The sequence below is a fragment of the Phaethon aethereus genome (assembly GCF_964289735.1).
Source record: "Phaethon aethereus genome assembly, chromosome: 1".
Classification (NCBI taxonomy): Eukaryota; Metazoa; Chordata; class Aves; order Phaethontiformes; family Phaethontidae; genus Phaethon; species Phaethon aethereus.
In genome coordinates, this window is record NC_138575.1 from 123,888,796 (window position 1) to 123,910,199 (window position 21,404).

Below are 21,404 nucleotides of genomic sequence, written 5' to 3' on the forward strand. Positions count from 1 at the left end.
AATGATAGCTATGCCTCTCAATCATTTCTAAACCTATTTAGTGCCTTCACTGTATGACTAGCCTCCAATACTTTTCAGGCATAAAATTCAGATCCTCTTCAGTAAAACAAAGAGAATCCTCATGCTAACGATCTGTTTCAGCCCTCCCCAAAACCCTTGAAGAACTCTGCTGTCTGTGCAATATGCATGGGGTGACAAGAATAAAACAGAAAATCCTACTTTATTTACTTGCATTTAAATGAAGTGGGCATTTCTATACCAAGAACTTTTGAGTAACTTGCCTTTATGAGATCCATGTCTTAGATTTTCTTACACATGGCCAATCATTCTTTGTTTCTGAAAGCAAAGTCTACCAAGTGACTCAGGAGAAGAGGCACACTTATGAATTTAGATCGGTCTGATAACCCAGACCAACGAATTGCTGTTCATCTCACACTTGACTGGCACAGCACGGAGACAGGAAACTTCGTTTCACTTATGACAAAGTAATCCTTTGTCGACATGGCAGATCATATTCTTCCCAATAATTGCAGAATTGTCGACCACTTTCTTTTCACAGCCAGAACGGATGAGTTACCATGGAAAGGAGCAGTGCTTCAGAACAGTGCTCCAATACTGCAGCAATTCACTGTGTTCCAGCCGTATAGCAAAGTGAAGTCCTACGCCTGGTACTTGCTCCCTGAACTTGAATCACCAAAGTATCTGAAGACACACACATCTCCGTTTGTACCTAGAGGCTGTAAGACTAAGAATATATAACTGAAACCAGAATCCCAAGCAAAGATAAAAATCAAAGTTTAGAGATATTAGTTAACAGGGAACACTGAAAGATACCACATGAATTTGGAGTTACAGGCCTAAGTAAAATAGCACAACTAGCAAAACCTTTGAAGAGTAACATTTTTAAAAATCAAAAACATTGACTGTGTTCCTTTAGAGACATTTCTATTTTGTATTTTTTTCCCCAAGGCAGCCCTTGATGTTCATTCTCAGTTCAGGACTAGTTGCCTGCCTGTGGCATCACTCATCTGAGTTTGTCTGGAACTCAAAAGCGACATTCATCATTTGTTTGCTTCAGTTTTCTCTTTACTCAAAGCCCAGCTCAGAAAAATTCACCAGCAAGGAATACCTACATGTTCTCTTTCTATAAAAGCCAGTGTTACAGCCATCGCAAGAGTCGTGAGACTCACAAGGAATTCGCTTGACATCAATGCACTGGGTTTAGGAAAGAAAAAGGCTGACATTCCTCTGAAAGACATACTGTTTGAGTGATGTGGAAGTGCCTTCAAGACAAGCTTTTCCTCAGAACTTATTTACAAGTTTCAGACAGATAGAGGGCTCTGTTTGCCAGATTTTGAGATCAGAAATAGAATTCTGACAGGGTTATAATGCTCTATTATGAACTAGATGGATGATTTCATTTACGTGATTATATTTTTATGGATTTCAGAGAGAGAGAGGGAACAGGATAAAGTGTACTGAAATTCTTGTACAACTCCACAGATTAATTCTGCCCTAAACAACATCCAATGATTGCATTCAATCAGAAAATCATCCTTCCTCTCCAAAAGTTGAAGACTATATCACTAAATGGAAACATAACTCCAAGTAGGTGATCCTGGAGGGAGGGGGCAGGCTATGGTAAAATTCAGCAGTAACATTTAACTTTTAAACTGTTGCTGTTCAAGTTACTGCTAAGAGTAACTTCATTCCTTTTTCTGTCATTATTTTAAGCCCCCTCCCCCCCCCAGTGATTTGTGGTTCAGAGGTTTCTAAAGCCAGACAAAATGTCTTCATATTTAATTGCTCTTAATGGATTTTTCTTCCCTGAATTTCTCCATCTGCTTTTTGAAACCATTAAAACTTTGCGAGTCTGCAGCATTCTGCAAAACTGATGCAACTTTCTATACAACCAGTGACATTAAAACTTCTGGAAGATGCAGTAAGCATGAATTTCCTGCAACAGTTAGGAATAGAACAGAAAATACAGAAAATGTCACCATCAGCACTAGTCTCATTTAAAAAATTCCCCCTTCTCTGTCACCACTATGGGTTTCTATCCGTTCGTTATAATGAAAATAGTCATTCGGAATGATCATCAGTTTTTCTTTCCTTTCAAAAAACAAAGATCAAGCTAACTGCACATAGGACTGAATCCCTCCTTTCTTTTTTCTTTTCCTCTTTTTTTTCTTTTCTTCTTCTTCCCCCCACCTTCACTAGATCCTGTTTGATTCATCTCTTCTTCTACAATGCTTATCAGCATCGGAATCGGATTTTTCAGCTTACTTGTTTTCAGAAAAAGTTCACAAAATTCCGATCACATCAGTAAGATACCTGGAAATGGATCTCTGTCTGATCCCAAGAATCAGAGTCCAACAGGTTCCATGAAATGGATCCCAATCCTCTATGGGAGGAGAGAAAAACAATACCTGAAATACTTCTAAACAACACGTTAGACAGCATCATTGTCTGGTAATACGGCTGCATTGCTGTTTTCCTGATGACCCTGAGAATTCAGAAAGAAGAGGCTAGAACAATGGCTGCAATAAGAACTGTAGCTACAGGGCTGGGTCCTGCACTTCGGTCACAACAACCCCATGCAATGCTACAGGCTTGGGGAAGAGTGGCTGGAGAGCTGCCCGGCAGAAAGGGACCTGGGGGTGCTGGTTGACAGCCGGCTGAACATGAGCCAGCAGTGTGCCCAGGTGGCCAAGGCGGCCAACAGCGTCCTGGTCTGTATCAGGAATAGTGTGGCCAGCAGGAGTAGGGAAGTGATGGTGCCCCTGTACTCGGCACTGGTGAGGCCGCACCTCAAAACACCTGTTCAGTTTTGGGCCCCTGACTGTAAGAAGGACACTGAGGTGCTGGAGCGTGTCCACAGAAGGGCAATGAGCTGGTGAGGGGTCTGGAGCACAAGTCTTATGAGGAGCGGCTGAGGGAACTGGGGTTGTTTAGTCTGGAGAAGAGAAGGCTGAGGGGAGACCTTATCACTCTCTACAGCTACCTGAGAGGGGGTTGTGGTGAGGTGGGTTTTGGTCTCTCTTCCCAAGTAACTATTGATCAGACAAGAGGAAATGGCCTCAAGTTGCGCCAGGGGAGCGTATCAGGATATTAGGAAATACTAGGAAAAATTTCTTCACAGCACTGATCTCACTTGATGTGCTCCACGGACGCAAGGAGATGCCAGAGATCACTCCTTGCTACACTGTTCTGTAAGTAAACACAACAAGCAGAACTGATTTCTATTTCTCCTCTAAATACTCATCCTTGTAAGGGTGCTTCACAGAGCAGAGCATAATCATGCTCAAACACTAGTCTAAAAACATTTTAAATGATTTGCCTTTTCTTCAAAGCATAAGCTTATTAGCCTCACAGCTACTCGTAGGCTCTTTGTGAGAAAGACAAAAAGCTCTATGTCTCCCCATACTCCCACCTGTTACCTTCTCCACCTATTTGTACTAGATCCCCTCACACTTCAACCACTCTTCCCCCACCCATGCCCACCACACAGAAAAGACAGACTCTGTATCCCTGGAAAAAGGAGGAAATGATGCAGAATACTTTAACTGGGTATATGCTTGAAAGAGTATTTAAAAAACTACAACTGAAATGTCAGTTCTGGAGAGAGCTAACTGAAAAACTTGAAATTTAAAAACCAAAACAATTCTTTGTTTTTAAAACTAAGCAAATATTTCACCTTTTAAAGAAAGAACTGTAAAATGTAAAAGATTCATTACTGAAGAACAGAAATGCCACTCATTAATGAAATACAGTATCTACTTATAGATTATGATCAAACAGGAATCTACAAACCACCAGTAAGAAAAATAGGCTGGTGTGCTTTGTTTTAACCTTTTCCATGCAACAAAAAAGCAATCATAGGGGGTATGAAGTAATTCTACTATACTGTGGTTTCTGCAGACAGAATACTTTTGAAAAAGCAAGCATCACATGCATTGTCAATACAGTTGTTTATATTTAGAAAAAGAAACATTTGGTCATTCAATATTATCAACATTCAAATAACATTCTTGTCTACTGAAGATGTGTCCTCCGTTCAAGTCAGAACTGTTCTACTCAACTAAACACGTCTTTCTCCAAACAATGTGAATTGATGAGTTTCTCCAGTGCCACACTTCACGTCTCATATTTTAACATCCTACATTCTCATCACAGGGATTGAAGAAAGGAAGCATGCTATTATTCTAAGTACTAGTAGATGAAGGATGACAGTTTTTTATTCTGCTCAAAGGAAACTTCTGCAATAGGAGAACACAACATGCATAAAAAGCTTTTCTGGAGTGACTCTTCCACCAAACCTGATGATACTTACGTTATTTCCACCCAGAGTATTTGGACTTCTAGACAGACATCATACATACAGGGGGACAAGAAGAGCATTCCTGCCAAATTTCCCGGGTGAAGCATCACGATTAGAAAATGTTATGAATATTGTTTGGAAACAGTTGGGGGGGGGGGGGGGTAGGGGAAGAAGTAGCGTTTCCTCCAAGATCCTGTCTTGTCTTCTCCTCCTCCTCCTGACCCAAGCAAAGCTTCTCGCCAAAGCACATTCTTTCCTCCTTTACCCATAACGTTCTGGTTTGCCAGAGTTTTGAGTTCTTTTAAATCCATTTATTTAAAGGGAAGGATGGCTTAATGAATGAATATGCACTGAAAAAAATCAGTACTGCAGACATTGGAATAAAAACTTTGTTCTAAATTAGTACAAATGCAAAATATTTCTCATCAAATAGCAACATACATGCTCCCTGAAAAGCCCTAATACTTGTTGTGACCCAAACAGGTAGATGGTTTATATGTGCAGAGGAAGATTCCTTTGTTTTGTACGATGACAGTTAATAGAAACAAACATAAAAATGAAGCAATTTATCAAAATTTATCCAGAGGTCAAAGGCCACATGTGAAAGTTTATTAGTTAAATTGGTCAGTCTCATTCTTTTTGAGATTTTACAGCTACTCTTGATTCCTTTCGAGGAGAGCGAATATGTCTTCCTGTCATAATTTCATTAGATAAAACATCTAATAAGAGAGTTAATTATTAGAACCTTGTACAATTTTACTGGACACAAAATAGGATATGCTGCATTATTTGTCTGCATTAACAATAGTAGAAAACAGTATCTGCTTCTTTCTCTGCTGTGGGACTAGCTAAGAAATTTCTGTGTTTTAGTCGACAGAAGGACAGAATTTTAGACACACACACACCTCGCCACCTAGAATGCACAAACCCCAGAACTATTTAAGATTTATTAGCCTTGAAGAAATACCTGGATAAATGTATCCTCTTTTCTGAACTAAGGATCGGTTGTGCTTTGCTCTAATTAAAAGGATGAAATACAACACATTTTCTCCTTAATCTTTCTAGGTGGCATTCATTTAACAACACATTTTAGGAAAAAATGTATACTTCTTTGAACTTGGCTGCTTTACAAGAAGTAACATTTATTTTTAGCATCCAATATTAAAAGAACTTTTTCTGAAAGCCAAATACAGTTACTCATTTACTATATTTTTTCTGTATTTTATAAAAGATCAAGTGTTACTGGTGACACAATCATCATTACCTTTCCAGCATCCCTAAGTTTCTCTTTGTCTATTCATAATTTTCTCTGAAATATTTTGAAAGCATACAGGTAATTCTTCTACCCTTAAGATGTAGAATTCTAGTTAGTCTTCATAAATATAGTTTGCATTTAAGAATCCCAATGTTTTAACATCACTGAGTAATCACACTAACTGATCATACCTATGGGATACTGAAATAACCTCATTTACAGTGTTATCAAAGCTACCAAGTATTCTGATACAGAAGAGACATTATATGGTGCACAATTCATAAATTTAGCCCTTCCATTTAGCAGTCACCATACTCCAAATTGTTCTTTTAACACCTCTTCTAGCATTTCAAATACCCTCTCCCTTTCTATCCCTCATGACATACTGAAGGGACAAGTTCATGATCTTAATGTATTAATAAACTTTAAAAATCTTTGAAGAAACAGATATTGCTGGCTATGGGCTTTTTTGTAGTTTTTTTACTCATTTTTCTTTAAAATGACCTTTGATGATGATACATCTGCTTTTTTCCCCCTCTTTTTGTTTCACCAGTAAAATTTAGGATCAAAGTGCGAAGTTTTCACCAACAGAATTACTCACTCTGACACACTGCACCCAAAAAATTAAGTATTATGGAAAATATGTCCTCAAGTATTTTTCATCAGCAGTTCAGTAAAGGACTTTGTGCAATTTCTACATCCTTTGTTGCAGTAATAGCTGGTTATAAAGAAAAAATTTCATTGTTTAATTAATGAGAGGAGTTTCTGTCATCTTAACTCATTCCTCCCCTTGCATGGACTCTCCAGCAGGTTCAGAACAGAAAGTTCATTTTTATCAGCTGAAGCCCTATTATTGTAATTTCCTCCACTCTAAACATACTGAATTTTTATTATCTACTTATCTAGCTCCCAAGTAATCCTCAGTGCTTCACACTCTACCTTCTTCTGCCTTCCTCAAAACAGAAGACATCCTGGTCCTTTGATGGAGAGTGATACTGTGCTCCTCACCTGAACAGTTACCATCTTCCTTGGATTTTTTTTGTTGTTGTTGTTGTTTTTAAAATCTCTCCTACCATGCTTGGTGAATTTATGACACAGAGGTTGCTGCTAGGGAGAAAGCTGGCAAAATCGTACTTCTGACCTCCCACAATCCACTCTTGTATTAATCTATATATACCTTCCTCCATTCTCCCCATATGCTCTTAGCCTTAAAGTATGTTTTTACTTCTCTCATTTTCTTTACATTCAAATTCTCAGCAGGGCTACAGCTTTCCTTCCCCCACTCCTTGTGTTCCTTCCTCTATCCACTTTCCTCTTCCTCGTATTATTTGTTCAGTCTCACTCGGTCTTACAGCTTTTTCTCTCCTCGGCCTTTCCCTCTCCTCTTACTTTTTCAGGACATAATAGCTTGCCACCCTATATTATCACGCTGTACCAGACTCAGGCTGTATTTCCAGACTGCTTTCCAGAATGCTGTCTCCTGGAAATGGTTATCCCATTAAATCCCATAAAAATGCTTAGTATCTCCATTACAATGGCCTACTGTCTTCAGTATTTAAAAATTACAACATCCTTTTCAAACATCTCTATTTTGTACTCGCTGTTCCGTAGCACATAATATCATGCTTGCCTCTCCCTCTTAGTCTACAACAGGTCTTAAAACAGTTATATCTTCTCGGAACATGACCAGAATGTCTTTGCAAAAATCCTTTTAGTGACAGGACCTCAATCTAAAAACTGCTGTTTTAGTCAAAAGTGAGGGGTGGTATAGAATACCATGTGCTGCGCTGACAACCGTTGTATTTTCAGACAGAAGAGCATATAGAAGGTATTAATAGCACCTCTCTTCTCAACGCCTTCCAGAGCCAATGAATCTTTATTCAATTTCTGTTTTTCCTTTTCACTTTCTGATTCTTTGTTTTCTCTGAAATTTCTATTTATTTCATTCCTACCCTTATCATTTTTATTTTGTTTTTCAAATATATTTTGAATTGCAGATTTTCGTATTACCTGTCTTTAAGTCACCTACTGTATCTCTCAATTCCTTCTGTAATGCCCTTAGCCTCAGCAAATTTCACTTTCATTAAGGATTTTTGAAACTTCCTTTCCTGATCAAGTCATTTTCTAAACGTTTCTCTTATTAAGTCTCCTGTGATCAAAGGGACGGTTCCTGACTTTCTGCTTTTCCTGTACATGCCCTGGGTTGCTACATGGCAATAATTTACATTAAAGGCTTTTTGTGTCACCTTAACATTTTGTTCTCTGAGGACTCTTAAGGGAAAATCTGTCTCCTTATATGGGATATACATTCTCTTGAAAAAACACTTTCAAAAAACTAAGGACTTGAATAAAAAGTAATGTTCACAAGCCATCCTACAGCCTTCTCCAACTTACATTTCAGGAAGGTGTCTGCTCCAGCAATTTCTACCGATCCTATAACACTGTAATGTTTCAATTAAACTAAGCATTTATATCTAATTAAAAAAAATAATGGAAGTTTTGATGAATTCTGTCTAAAAACACTACTTGGTATTTTGAGGGTACTGCAAAAAATAAAACAGTTGTGAGTCAATGAAGTGGAAAATTGCTGTCTTATAAGAGATCCTCTAAAGGTGCAAAATGTTCTCTTATTTGCTCTTATCAGTATGTCTAGTAATTGCTTTTTGTCCAACTATTTAAAAAGGGGGAAATAGACTTACAGTCTGGAGGAAAAGAGACAGCAAAACATAAAAATAAAAGCATTAATGTTTTTAAAATTGTTTTCCTATTTTATAGCATTAAGAAAACATATCCCAGAAGACATTTGGCCTATCAAGATGGAAAAGGTAGAGAGATGAAAAGAAGCTGCATAAAAATACTAAAATAAGCAACAGGTCACATTTAAAAACAAACTCTCATGGTCTTTTGCTACTTTAGTTCTTTGGGGGGGTGTGGGGGAAAAGCCTTACTACTAATTAAAAGTTTTTTAGCCATAAGATAGCTATTAGTAATATTTCTGCATACATTTGACTCTAAAACAACACTGTAAAAAATTACCTAGTACTAAATTACATTTTAGGTCTACTTTACAAGGAATGTCACAAAATTGCTTTCTGTAACAAACCATCAAATCAGCACAGACTAAGGTCGCATCCTTCTACCATGACTAGCACACACACACACAGAGTTGCATTTTCCTCCGCTTTCTAAAGAGAGTTTTACGCTTTTCAGTGGTTTGGTGGTTTTGTGTGTTTTTTTTTTTTTTTTAATACCTCTGCATGGTTTTGGATTCTCCTCAGTTTTATAAAGACTATCTGAGAAAAGTGAGAAGAACTTCTGCTATTTGCAAACATATAGCCAGAACTAAATTTCTAAGAATCGTTTATTTTAAGAGACAAATAAGATGGTCTGAGGTAAACATTTGAACTCAGGTAATAGTTCTAATGTCTGGTAAACACAGGCAAGGGGTACCATATAGCTGCTCTCCAGACCTAGATCGATACCTTATCTTGCTGCAAAACAACTATGGGACTTATTTCTCCCCTCTTCAATTTCTTTTTTTTTAAGCTAGACCACTCAGTCTTCTACAGTATAGCCCTGCAACTGTAAATTCAGTTTATACCACACTTTCACCCAGATATTTTTAAAATCCACTGGAACACAGAAGTAGGTCTTGGCATTTACTGAACTTCTTTGATGTTTTCACCCTGACCACAGAAATGAAATCTTTATTAAAAAGAAAGGTGATTAGGACCGTTTTCATAACAATGATAAGGAGTGCCTGACAGATTTACTTTTCTTCTAGGCAAGTTTCCAGACAAAGTCAACAGCTAACAAGAAGTCTACCTCTGAATTCGTGTTGGAGGATATAACTCACTAATTAAGTGTTCCTCAAACATTTCAAGGAACATTCAGATTTTCTGACTGATACACTCCAAGCACTTCTCTATAAAGAAATACTACAGTTAAGTATAACTGAATAAATTGAGGTTTCTTTTCTTTTTAAAGAATCCTCAATTTAAGTTCTAGCACACTAGTCCACGGTAAAGTCTTCCTTGATACAGGAGTAACTGATTTTCACAGTAACTTCCATCATTTTAAGCTTCACTTAGGTGCATTTCTAAATATTATGCCCTGGAAATCCTCCAACTTATTCATATATAGATAGAAATGTTTAAGTATCTGTGTACCCTGTGTTACTCTGATGAAACACAACTTCTTATAAAAATCCTTGAAGACAGACAGGACACTTCTCTGATTAATTAACACACTCAGTGGCAGAGTGCTGTCCTTACGCTCCTCATAAGCCATCGACAATCCCCTGGATTTGACTAAAATTCTGTCTAGAAAGCTACACATTCATTCCCCAATGACAGAGATGTCAATAATACATGGTTCACGGAAACACTGCAGAGAATCACCATCTGGGAGCTTGCTGCTAGCTAGTGTACCCGTAGTTTCATAAGAGTTTTATAAAAAGTAAAGAGTTCTATTTATTCAGATTCTGTTTTTGCAACAAGTACAGGCACACAATTTCTAACTGACAATATGTGAACGCTTACATGGTGTGGCAAAAGGCCACAAAAATACTTTAATCAAGATTATCAAGCCACATAAGGGCTGCAGTAGCAGTGTCATGCCAAAGCAGAGATCTGATCAAAGTACCAGACAACCAGGCTCTTCTGTAAAATCCTCCCAGGAATCACTCTACTGAGTGCTGAAACCTCTTGCAGCTCCACATTTGAGGAAGGTTTCTAGGTCTCCCCTGCTCTGGGCAACCATGTCAGTGCAGCAGATACAGATGTTTTACACTTACACAAACTCAATTCATTCATGTACTGAAATTTCTGTTAGGACAGCCTTATCCAAACCCAGATATTATACAAAAGAATTCAGCAATATCAACTCCATTATAATACAACCACATTAGATGATTAAAACAACTTCTTCCAGGTGCCAGATATCTGCCATTATGTTTGGATAAAATCAGGAGTGTCTTACCCCTTGCTGAGTGTCTAATCCTGCCTCCTCAGAATATGTCAAAACCAATAACCATGGCAGACACTTACACTTGATATCTTTATTTTCTCAGTAGCATCAAAATCTACAAACTGCAGTTCTCCTGAACTGCCCTTCCTATCCATTCATCCCCCACAGTCCTCCTCACCTCCCCCAACATGTTGACACAGGGGAGTTTTAAAAAGAAATCAAAATGAAGTACACTGCACAGAAGGGAGGTTTATTTTAGCATAGGCACATAAGAAGAAACACTGAGAAAACTACTTGAATGCAAGAACTCTATTAAGTTATCTCAGCTTTTATCCAAGTTGAGATATTTACTTCATAAGTAAATATCAAATCATAAGATTTCAAGTCAAATTTTTTAAATGCAGATTTACGGCACCACAATGCCTGCGTAGAATAAAAATTGCAGAAATTCCGTAATTTTGCAGGACATTTTACATTGATCTGTGGGTGCCCAAAGACATTACTGCAAAAAGTCATCTATTTAGGAATATGTGGCATAATACAACCCAGTTCTTTCAAAACTATCCATACATACAGGTATTACTTCTTCGAAAGGAAGTAATATGAGACTGGAGGGAGTACTGATCTGGTAAACGGCAAAACACAACATCTTTGCAACCCTTCACCTCCACTTCTGTCACTATAACATATATTCAGAATGTATTTTCTAAAGTGTTTTTTCTTTTTGTTCCATAGGATCAACAAAATGCTTACTGTTTACCAACAAAACAACCCATGTACCAGTATCTGACAGAAAACAACCTGATAAAAGATTCAGACCATCAGAAAAATCTACCAAAAAAAAAAAAAAAGTAAAATGCTTTTCTTCATGAAAAGGAAAGATTAATTGTAAAACGAATATCGTATCATGGAACAATGCATGAAAATAATGCTCAATTACCAACCTCATGCAACAGTGCAAACCCAAAGCAGCAGAGACTAAAAATACTATGTACGGGGGCCAAACCATACCCAAAGCAACCTAAAATCTCTCACAGTCCTCCTAGAAATTCTGTATTTATAAAACAACGAAAATATGGGACACTTATTTCAACCATGTAAAGTTGCACTGTACCACATTAAGTAATTTCAGATATGCTGCCTAAGTTTATAAGGCTGTTCCCGTCTGGTTTCAAACCTGCCTTATATAATAATCTTCATGTGATTCAGCACTTCCATCAGTTTCTCAGTACTCTCACACAGCTCGCCTCAGAGCTCATAAATACCACCCTTTCTTCACACACTTCTCTCTCCCTTTCTTTCCCATCACAAATTCCAACAACTTAATTGATGACATCTAACCCCGTAAGAACTAAAAATAAAAAAAAGTTCTTAAAAAAACCACAACAGTAAAACAAGGACACGTGACTGATTTTTTTTTTTCTATCCATCTGAATCTCACTGAAAAGAAGTTAATTACAAAGTATAACAACACAGCATATAAAAGTGACCAAAAATACACAAAATACACCACAAACATACATGGCTTCTTATAGCTACAAGGCACTAAAGATAACAAGAAACAAGAAATCACCTCAGTTGGGGACTGAGGGCCACATACACACCCCCTTCTCTGGACCCAATCTAAGCAGCTTCCCACTGCCAACTCCAGACTGGCTCCATCATCCATTAATAAGATGAAGTATGATTCACCAGTGATTTTTTATCAGTTTCAGGAAAAAAAGCTTTTACCTGAAAAATGTTTTTGGACTCTTTCAGGCTCTTTTTCATGCATCTAAACATTAAAAAAATCTCCAAAATTATTATGGGGAAAAACCCACTTTGAACTACACATCTATAAAGGAAGCTCGTACTGAGATCAAGTAGCATAGTATCCTTCCCAGGTAAGGCCAACCTGAAGAAAAATTACGGGGGTTTTGTGGGGTTTTTACTATGTAGATGTCAAAATGCTCTTTTGTCAGCTCCAAACAATGCTCTCATACTTGCAACTGGAATTTCTTGAAATAATCTCTGCATGGTAAAACTCTCCAGATATACACAAGAAATGGATATGCTAGAATAACAAGCACATTGCATACAAACAGAAATTGCTTTCAGGAAATCAAGCACAGATCACACATTTTACTCCCATCCATGCTCTTGAAATGGAACTGCAAACAAATCAAAGTTTGCATTTATTTTAATTGCAGATAATATTCTGGGCCACACTAGAACACTCTACACCTATGGAAATACATATAGTCATTTACACTTCACCCTGAACTCTCTGAAAATGCAGGGAAGATAATTTACTAATCATCTATCACTTCTTCTAATAATGAGCCATTACAACAAAAGCCAGAAAAAAAAATTCAAGTCACAAACTATTCTGAAATGCTTAACACAGGAAGAGTACAAGCAACAGAAACTATCACAATAGATGCTTAATTAATTCATCAATTTCAACACTCATTTACAGCAATCCTTAACTCTTGGAGAGCACGTAAGAAGATTACACGAATGCTTTTATTGTCGTAATTTTAAAACTACAGGGGTTACTTCTGAAAAAAATACTTCCAACTCCAAAATGGCTTGGTGCAAAAACGGCACTCCTACAACTTCTACTGGAGCAGGGGCTCTAAAAGACAGTATGGACAGTTTTCCTAGGGCCCTCTGACTGGACCTCTCCTTCCACATGCCAGAAGACACTTATTTCAGTTGACTCATCTACCCTTTATTTACCCTGCCCTTCTCCCTTTCCACCCTCCCAAAATGGGAGTTGTCATAACAGGATTTTTCAGAACATACTTACACTCCCTACAAAATGCAAAAAAACACAGAAAATGTTGTTTCTCTAATGATGGTATACACATGGTATTGATGTCTTTCCAGAATGAGCCCTCCCTATTTGAAATAGGCACTTATGCACACTTTTAAGGAAAACAGCTGCTTGCGGCCACAGAGGTATCTACTGTGTTACGTGCTTTCCTGCACCTCTGTCTCAGTCATGAGCTTCAAATTATTTCATGTGACAATATAACAATGCTAACTATTTCTGACAATATCACTAGAAGAAATTTTTAATTTTTATTCATGTAAAGTCCCAATATGGCTACATGGACTTACAGATAAGACAGCTATCCTAACAGGATTTTTTCCTGTCTTACATAAGAATGTTGTCTAAAATACTGAAAGGAACTTTAAGCAATTTGGCATCTCTGGAAATAAAAAGCAACCTGAGAACATTTTTCCTAGTACAAGTCCAACGCCTGCGCAGCAGCTTGCAAGTGGTAATGATTCTCTCAATACTCGTATGTATCCAAATATCTATGCTTACATAAGACATACTGAAGTAATGGATAATAGTAATTAAAAAATAAAATTCTAAAATGTGTCAAGTTAACGGATCCTGCCATTTCAAGAAATGGTGTGAAGATTTATTTCCACTTAGATTTGTAACAAACTGCACATACAGGTGAACATTTCCATTAAGACCCAATTAATATGCCAAAAAGTAATTTCAGGTAGATACTCCGAACTGATATTGAAATTAATCTATTTAAGAAATTCAATTATTTACAACAATACGTTGGTTTTGTTTTTTTTTTTTAAAAAAAAAAGTAGCATATACAGACCTTCCAGTAGTCAGATTGTAAACTGTAGTACCTCTGGTATGCAGATAATGCTGTAGGAAAGAAAAATGAATGTTGAATTTGTTTTGTTGCATTTTCTTTGAAGAAAAAGATAGGAAACCTTAAGAGTCAGAATACAAAACACTGAAATGATAAATGGTTTAATAAAAGTAACAATGCCACAATAAGTACATTGTTGTAGGTAATGCATTCCTTACGATTACAATTTTGTTTTATGAAATGTCAACCCAAAAGTATATTTATTATTAATCTTACAAATGTAAATCAAGCAGTATTTTAAAGAAAACCTGTAACAAAAGAAATCATTTGAAATTTGGGGATTTTCATCCTGGACAAAGCTGTTGTAAGATTTAAAAATTTAATCATGTAGCTCATTTACCATGCTCCCTGATGTTCTGTAATTTCTCAACTGGTGCAGAGGGACATACAAAGAGAAATCAATTTCACATGCCCTTTCATTCAGTAACTTGAGAAAAAAAAGCAAGTGGAAAAAGCTTACATTTTAGTCAACTTCTAAGACCAAGACTACCCTGGAAAACAGTGCTAAGAACAGCACTGTTCAGTAGAATATTTGCTCTACTTAGCAATGAATTTCTTAAATCACCATTCCCACATCCCTCTTCCCCACTGAAAATTCTGGTTGATTCATCTTGCGCTTCGTCTAACAGGCCACATCAGACTAGAATGCAAACATGCTTTACGTTCTTATAGGAACATGGCACTAGGCACCATCCAAAAATGAAGAATTTTAAATAATGATTCACTGCAGTAACACCAAAATTTTGATTTTTCAAGTGTTTGCTTCTTAAGAATGTTTTCTACACAGTATGCATTTTCCAAACAACAAAAGACAAGCTCTGCTTTGGAAAATTACAAACACTAAACAAACACTAAACAGATTAAGAGCATAAGAACAACATGTACTTTATGTGCAGGTTCATTTCCTGCAAGTACTATGGATAAACAATGTCCCTAAATTTTATGATGCTTCAATGCCTGTCTGGCATATTCATTTCCATAACTGTACAAAACCCCTTAAGTTTAAGTGAAGTAAGAACAATATACACATAATGACAAGGCACACACAGCTTTCTCCTTTTAAGAATTCATCTTTGCACTCGTCTGTCTATGGAGACTCACAACCTTGTCTTTTTAAATGCCTAACTGATACATGCTGAATCATGCCTGTAACATGCACCTCACCACTGGAACTGCCTGTGAAGCCAGCTTCTAATTTTGGTGCTCTAAACTGTGATTCATTTAGATGCCCAGAGTAGAAAAAAAACTAGGAGAACACTTATCATCCTTACACTATCAACATGCAATTTCTGTAAATGTTTACGTGCAACCTAGCTGAATAAAATCACTCAAAAATCTAATCAATCAGGCTATGACTTTCACAACTTAAGAATACAATTCCTCCCCCACCCTCTCAAAAATTTGATACAAACTGAAGGATATGATTGCAGTCTAACAACGTAAGTTTGAGAATGTTAAGACCAAGCATATTTAAGTCACATTCTTCAATTACATTATAAATTATGTTCACAATAACACGTTCAAAATAACACAAAATAACCTCCTACCCCAAATACTCCTCCTAGATTCACCTTCTCCCAGGTATCATTAATGACTTTTTGACAGAAAGGCATAATTAGCTCTTGAACATGGGAATGACTTTGCTTTCCCAAATAGGAAAACACACATGCACACTATGGAACAGTTTTGCAATGCACCATACTTAAATGAAAGGATTTTTATTTTTTTTTACTCAAGATGTACCTATCCCAACTTTAAAGGTTAAAGCATGTTTCAAATACTTAATCCAACAGCACCATTCAAGAACTAGGAAACTGAGAACTTCTTGTAATCTATTATATTTTTTTAGAAAAGTAACTACTGCAGTCTATACAGGGGATATGGATAAAATAAAAAGATTAAAACAACATTAAATACAATACTGAGGATTTATACTGGGAAAATAAGGGGGGAACTTTTTCAGTGTATCTGTTAAAAAATACAGGAGTGCCCACATGATCATATCCATTAAACAAGAGAGCTGAAACATGTTTCTCTATAGCAGTTAAGGTACTGCTAGTAAGTTTATAAAACATCAGCAGTTTAAAAAAAAATACAAAAAACAGAGAAGCAACATAAGACCTAAAAAGAAAAAAAAAAGAAAAAAAAAAAGAGAGAGGAAAAAACCCCAAAGCCTTACTGCTATTCAGGGGTCGAAACATTCCTTATGCACATATAGCAAAAAGGTGTACAGCTCAAGCCTTTCTGCTTACTCCTAACTCCAGCTAGTCAGAGCCTACGCAGCCCTGTTCCCCAGCCAGAGACAATGAAACAGAGATGAGCAGTACTGAAAAAGGGGAGAGAAGACATGTGAAGGTATTCACTCATTCAGACCCAATAAAGCTCTGTGTCAGGGGAGGAAGAAGATTGGGAAGCACAGGAAACTAGGCTCCACTAGTCACTGCTTGTAAAGAAACTTACTCAGAGAAGTTCTAGCACCTCCATTTAACACAGGGAAAAGTTCTTACATTTAAGAAAGGAATCTTTGCTTCATGATATTCTACCGGTTTTCCTTAGAGTAATGATGTTCGCAAATCGTTTTCTTTTCTAACTCTTCCATTCCTCAGTAACATTTAGCAACTTCCCAACAGTTCAAACAACTGCTTTAATGTGCCAGGCTCATGTTACAATTAAAAACAAGTACATGGAATGCATGGACCGCTGAAGCATATTTCATGTTTACATGGTAAGAAGATAGGGCCTTCATTCTAAGGAAGGTCACATTACTCTTCCAGAGGAACGAAGATGACACTACAGTGCTCCTCTTAAGTGTCCGAAGTGCCCAATCCTACTTCTGGGTTCAGCAACCTCTTCTACAGATCCAGCCTTTCCTTCCAGGTTAAAAAGTATTCTGCTTCTGCTTAACTTCTTGAAGCTGAAGTTCAGTATTGTGCTGAAAATGCCTAACAATGAATCACAGACGGATAGCTTACACAGAAGCTAAATGTCCCTTTCCTCCTTATGAAAGCTAGACAACTAGAGCCTCTTACTGATGCACAATTTCAGTATTTAACAAGTGCTCATCTTACAGTTAATTAGTTACCTGTCAAAGTTTATTTCAGTCCCCTTTACATCTAGATCAAACATCTGCTCCACAAGCACTCAAGCTCTGCTGAAAAGGATTGAAGGAACAGGCAGAAAAACAGAAAAAAGGGATTCAAGAGAGCTTTTTTTTTTTTGCCAGACCTACATGAAGCATCCCTAATCAAGCACATCCCTAAGATGAATCTTGCATGTAAGAGGCTAGAAATCAGATTATGAAAGCAGTATTTTTGAAAAACTAAACAAACCTACTAGTTCTAAAGCAGTACAGCAGAACCATAAATCTGTACCCTACCATACTTTGTACTCCCTGAGCAAGTCACCAGTGAACAGACATTGATCCTGAGTTTTATGATGTAAAAATAGGGTATCTTACCTAAAAGTGTATTATGCAACTACAAGCAACTTTGCCTTAAATTATTTTTATAAGAAATGAGTGCAAACCCCTCGAATTACAAACTTTTTCCTTCTAGATTAATGAGAAAAATAAAAAGAGCAAGCGAATCTATTGAGCAACAAAAATTTTACACAAGTCCCTACCTGAAACATAGGCTATCCTTCATCAGTGCTATGATTCTAATTATAGGATGATAGTCTCTGGCTTATTAAAAAGTGAAAAGAAAGTCACTTGTGTCATGCATCATATTAGTAGTATTAAAAAACCCAACAAAACCCAAAAAAGCAACACTAAAGACTGCAATGTCATTTGCACCTTTACTTTTCATCCAAGACAAGACAATTTTTGTCAGAAAAAAATCCTGTTAACTACTGCCCCTCTTTCAACATAGGATCAACTCTCATTTTTACAGATACAAGTGAGTTACTCTGTTTCAGTTAAGATGTCCTTTTTTAACATAATGAAATGAGTGCTTTGAAATCACTCTTAGGCACAGCAAATGATCTTCTGATTAGGAACTTACTACTGAGTTTTTCCAACCTAAAAGTTTGCCACTGAAATTCTTAAACCTATGGACTTGTTGGAGGACAAATACATAGAAACTTCCTTTTCTCAGCATGTGCAAAACATTCCTGAGCATCTAGAAAATGCATGTCTGGACTCAGAAAGAACAGGACTGAGTGTAAACAGTAGGACAATGTTTCTTGCTTCACTCTCAACAATAATTGTAAAATGATCTAGTCAACCACAGAAAACTCTTAAAAGCACAAAGCTGAGAGATCACTTTCAGACATCTAAAACAATATGGGACAGGTGACTCAAGAATTCCTAACAAAGGACCTCATAGTTACCTATCTCCATCCTTCTACCCAGTATCTCATTACTAATTATATCAGCTTACACTCTTCCTATTAACCCCTCTTTCCAAAACGGGCGATTTACATTATTTGCCTAACAGGTAATCCTCATGATTAGACTCTTGAAAACCCAGACAGCATTTACCATCCTACCCTGACAGGGTGGTGGTATATGCCCCAAAGGTGTATGTAGCTTTTCAGATCAATCACCATCATCTATATTGCTTGATGAAAATAAAATAATGGTTTACCCGAAATAGCTCTGAAAAGGAAAAACACCACCTTTCCACCCAAAGAATTAAAGCTACTGGAGAGTAAGAAACCTCCTCAGCTCAGGCTCACTTCAGAATCTCTTATAAGCCTCTGCCACCTAGTGCAAAGCTGACCCTCAATGAGCTCATACAAACACAACCCACCAATTTCCCCTTCTTACAGGTTTTACAGCCACCCAAAACTACCGACTTTGCAATATCTACAGTTACTTTAACACTAAGAGCCTTTATTACTTGCCCCCTAAGAGTTTGTTTTCCTCTCTTACTATGGGTTAAGGGACATCTCAGAATCAGGATAGGGATGATACAAGGTTTCTTACTTGTCCCTGTTTAATGTTCCTTGATTTCACATAAGAGAATACAAAATAGATTTTAAGTAATTGCCATGTATATGTTTTCAGGATGCTTTTTTTTTTAATCTACGTAATTTCATAAGAAGATAGTAAAACTTCATAAACTACATAATCGTTTCAGTAATATGATAGACAATCTCTCTTCACATCCAGAGTCTAAATACATAACCTAAACAAGTGAGGTGAAAATGTGGAGCAAAATGTCTAGACTGAATGATATCCACCTACCTGTCATTTCTAGCACATCCGATCACAAATCACAGAGTCACAGAAGGATGGCTTTTATGATCTGCTCTAACAAACCTACTTTGTGATGCCTGAAAATCTAAGAGGCCTTTGAAAGTGATGAAAACATGGAGCAATTTGAGTATTTTAGTGCTTGAGTAAGGAAAAAGTGAACTAGATACTGACACCATCTAGTGGCACCTTGCAAGGCTAAATGAGACTGATACAGATTTTTGGCTAGTTGAACTTTAAAAAGTTAAGAGCAAGCATTAATTTGATGACATACCCCAGAAAAGAAAGAGATCTTTAAAACAACTCAAAGCTCCATACTCTTCTGTGTAAGTCAATACTTGTTTTCTTAAATAGAAATTTCTCTTTTTAATGTTAATTTCTAAACAACCACTAGCATTTCTTAGTGCTTGTCTGATGTGAAAACAAATAGTAAGATAGAAAATTAGCTGAAGAACTGCACAAGGGAAGCAAGGAAAGGGCACATTGCTTTACATCTGACAATGCTTCCAGGAAAAATAAGTGTTCATTAAACACCTAGGAGACATATGTAAGTTATGGGAACAGCTTATTACATAGTGCAGGTTTTATCCACAGTAGTGTTTTAACCTAGCAAGATGAACATGGCTGGGCCATAAATCAAAGACCTCAAAAGCTGAGGAAATTCCAAGGACGACTCAATGACCAAAAAAAATGTTGTGGAAGCTAGAGCAGCTAAATGCAGCTCAGGTCTTTTGTTCCAAGGCCTGAGGAAACAGGTTGTTCTCCATTTTCTCCAGAGATTTGTGCTGAAAGTACCAAAGAGATGATCGAAGAAGCCTAAAGCATGTCTCTCTCAACACAGAATGAAGGCAGACACACAAAGGCATACATTTAAGAAAGAAAAATCACCAAATAGTTCTCTAAGTAATTTTATTAACAACTATACATCCTTTTCTGGAATTATAATGCAGCAGCACAGTGGTGAGAAGCCCACCGTCCCATGATCTTAGAAGTATTTTCCAATCTTAATGACTCTATGATTCTATGATCATTTCCAACTATGAGATGCAGAGGAGAACTAAGAAGTATTCAACATGTAAAGACATACCTGAGTTTCACAAGGAGTTTACTGTTACAGAATACTATTACAAATCTCTTAGACAATGAACTCTATGAAGGGTCTTAAAATACTGAGAGTATCAGTGAAGGAACACAATGGAATCACATGAAGCTCAAAAATCATTCAAAGATCATATTCTGGACAATTACTTTTAACAATTTAGTGTTTATTCAGAACACCGCCCAAAATTAGTATTTTCAGACAACCAGTGAAAAAACATGGTCTTGCTATATTCTACAACAAATCTTGTACTGCTAACCCCTGCCCCCTCCCTCAGTATTTATAAAGAACATTGTGACGTTCTAAGCTTAAGACAACATTCTTACTTTGTTCCATAGGAATTTCACATAGTGGTTTAAACCGCCTGAAATTTAACCACCTGAAATTTAACAACAGCCTCCTGAAGATGAAATAAACAGCCCTAAAGAGAAGTAACCTAATTTCTGCCAGTTACTTACAATTACAAACAACAGCAAAAACCTTAAACCTAAAAATCACACTTACTTGAAACAAAGTCATCTCTTCCTCATCTCATTCAGATTGCTGTGTTACTTAAAATCCATTCTAGATCTTCAGGACTCATCAGTACAAGACAGCCCAGCAGCAAGCCTCCAGTGACCACCACAATCTTACCACCACAATCTTACCTATGCAAGGAACTTCTCTCTTCCATTTTGTAACATGACTCCTACTACTCTGTACCTCAGAACACAGCACGTTGAAACGCTTCCTAATGACATCACTGTCCCTCGAAGTCCTAAAAGACCAAGGTATTAACCACTACAGAGAAATTCTCTACAGAGATGGAATTGTAAGTACAAAGGAATGCACATACATTGTTGAATTTGGGAGCTGTTCTCGCAACCAAACAACTTTATACAGGAACAATCAAA

The 21,404-nt window shown here is 37.0% G+C and overlaps 1 protein-coding gene across 8 annotated transcripts in view; it reads right to left on the reverse strand.

Moving 5' to 3' along the window:
- The window catches only part of KDM6A (lysine demethylase 6A), a gene marked incomplete at both ends in the record, with an annotated part of 157,473 nt that overhangs the window by 97,277 nt on the left and 38,792 nt on the right, over positions 1–21,404 (reverse strand). For all 8 annotated transcript variants that reach the window (XM_082008578.1, XM_082008577.1, XM_082008574.1 and 5 more), the window contains one exon: positions 14,159–14,208. In XM_082008578.1, coding sequence (XP_081864704.1) covers positions 14,159–14,208 — 50 coding nt within the window. The remainder of the gene's footprint in view (positions 1–14,158; positions 14,209–21,404) is intronic.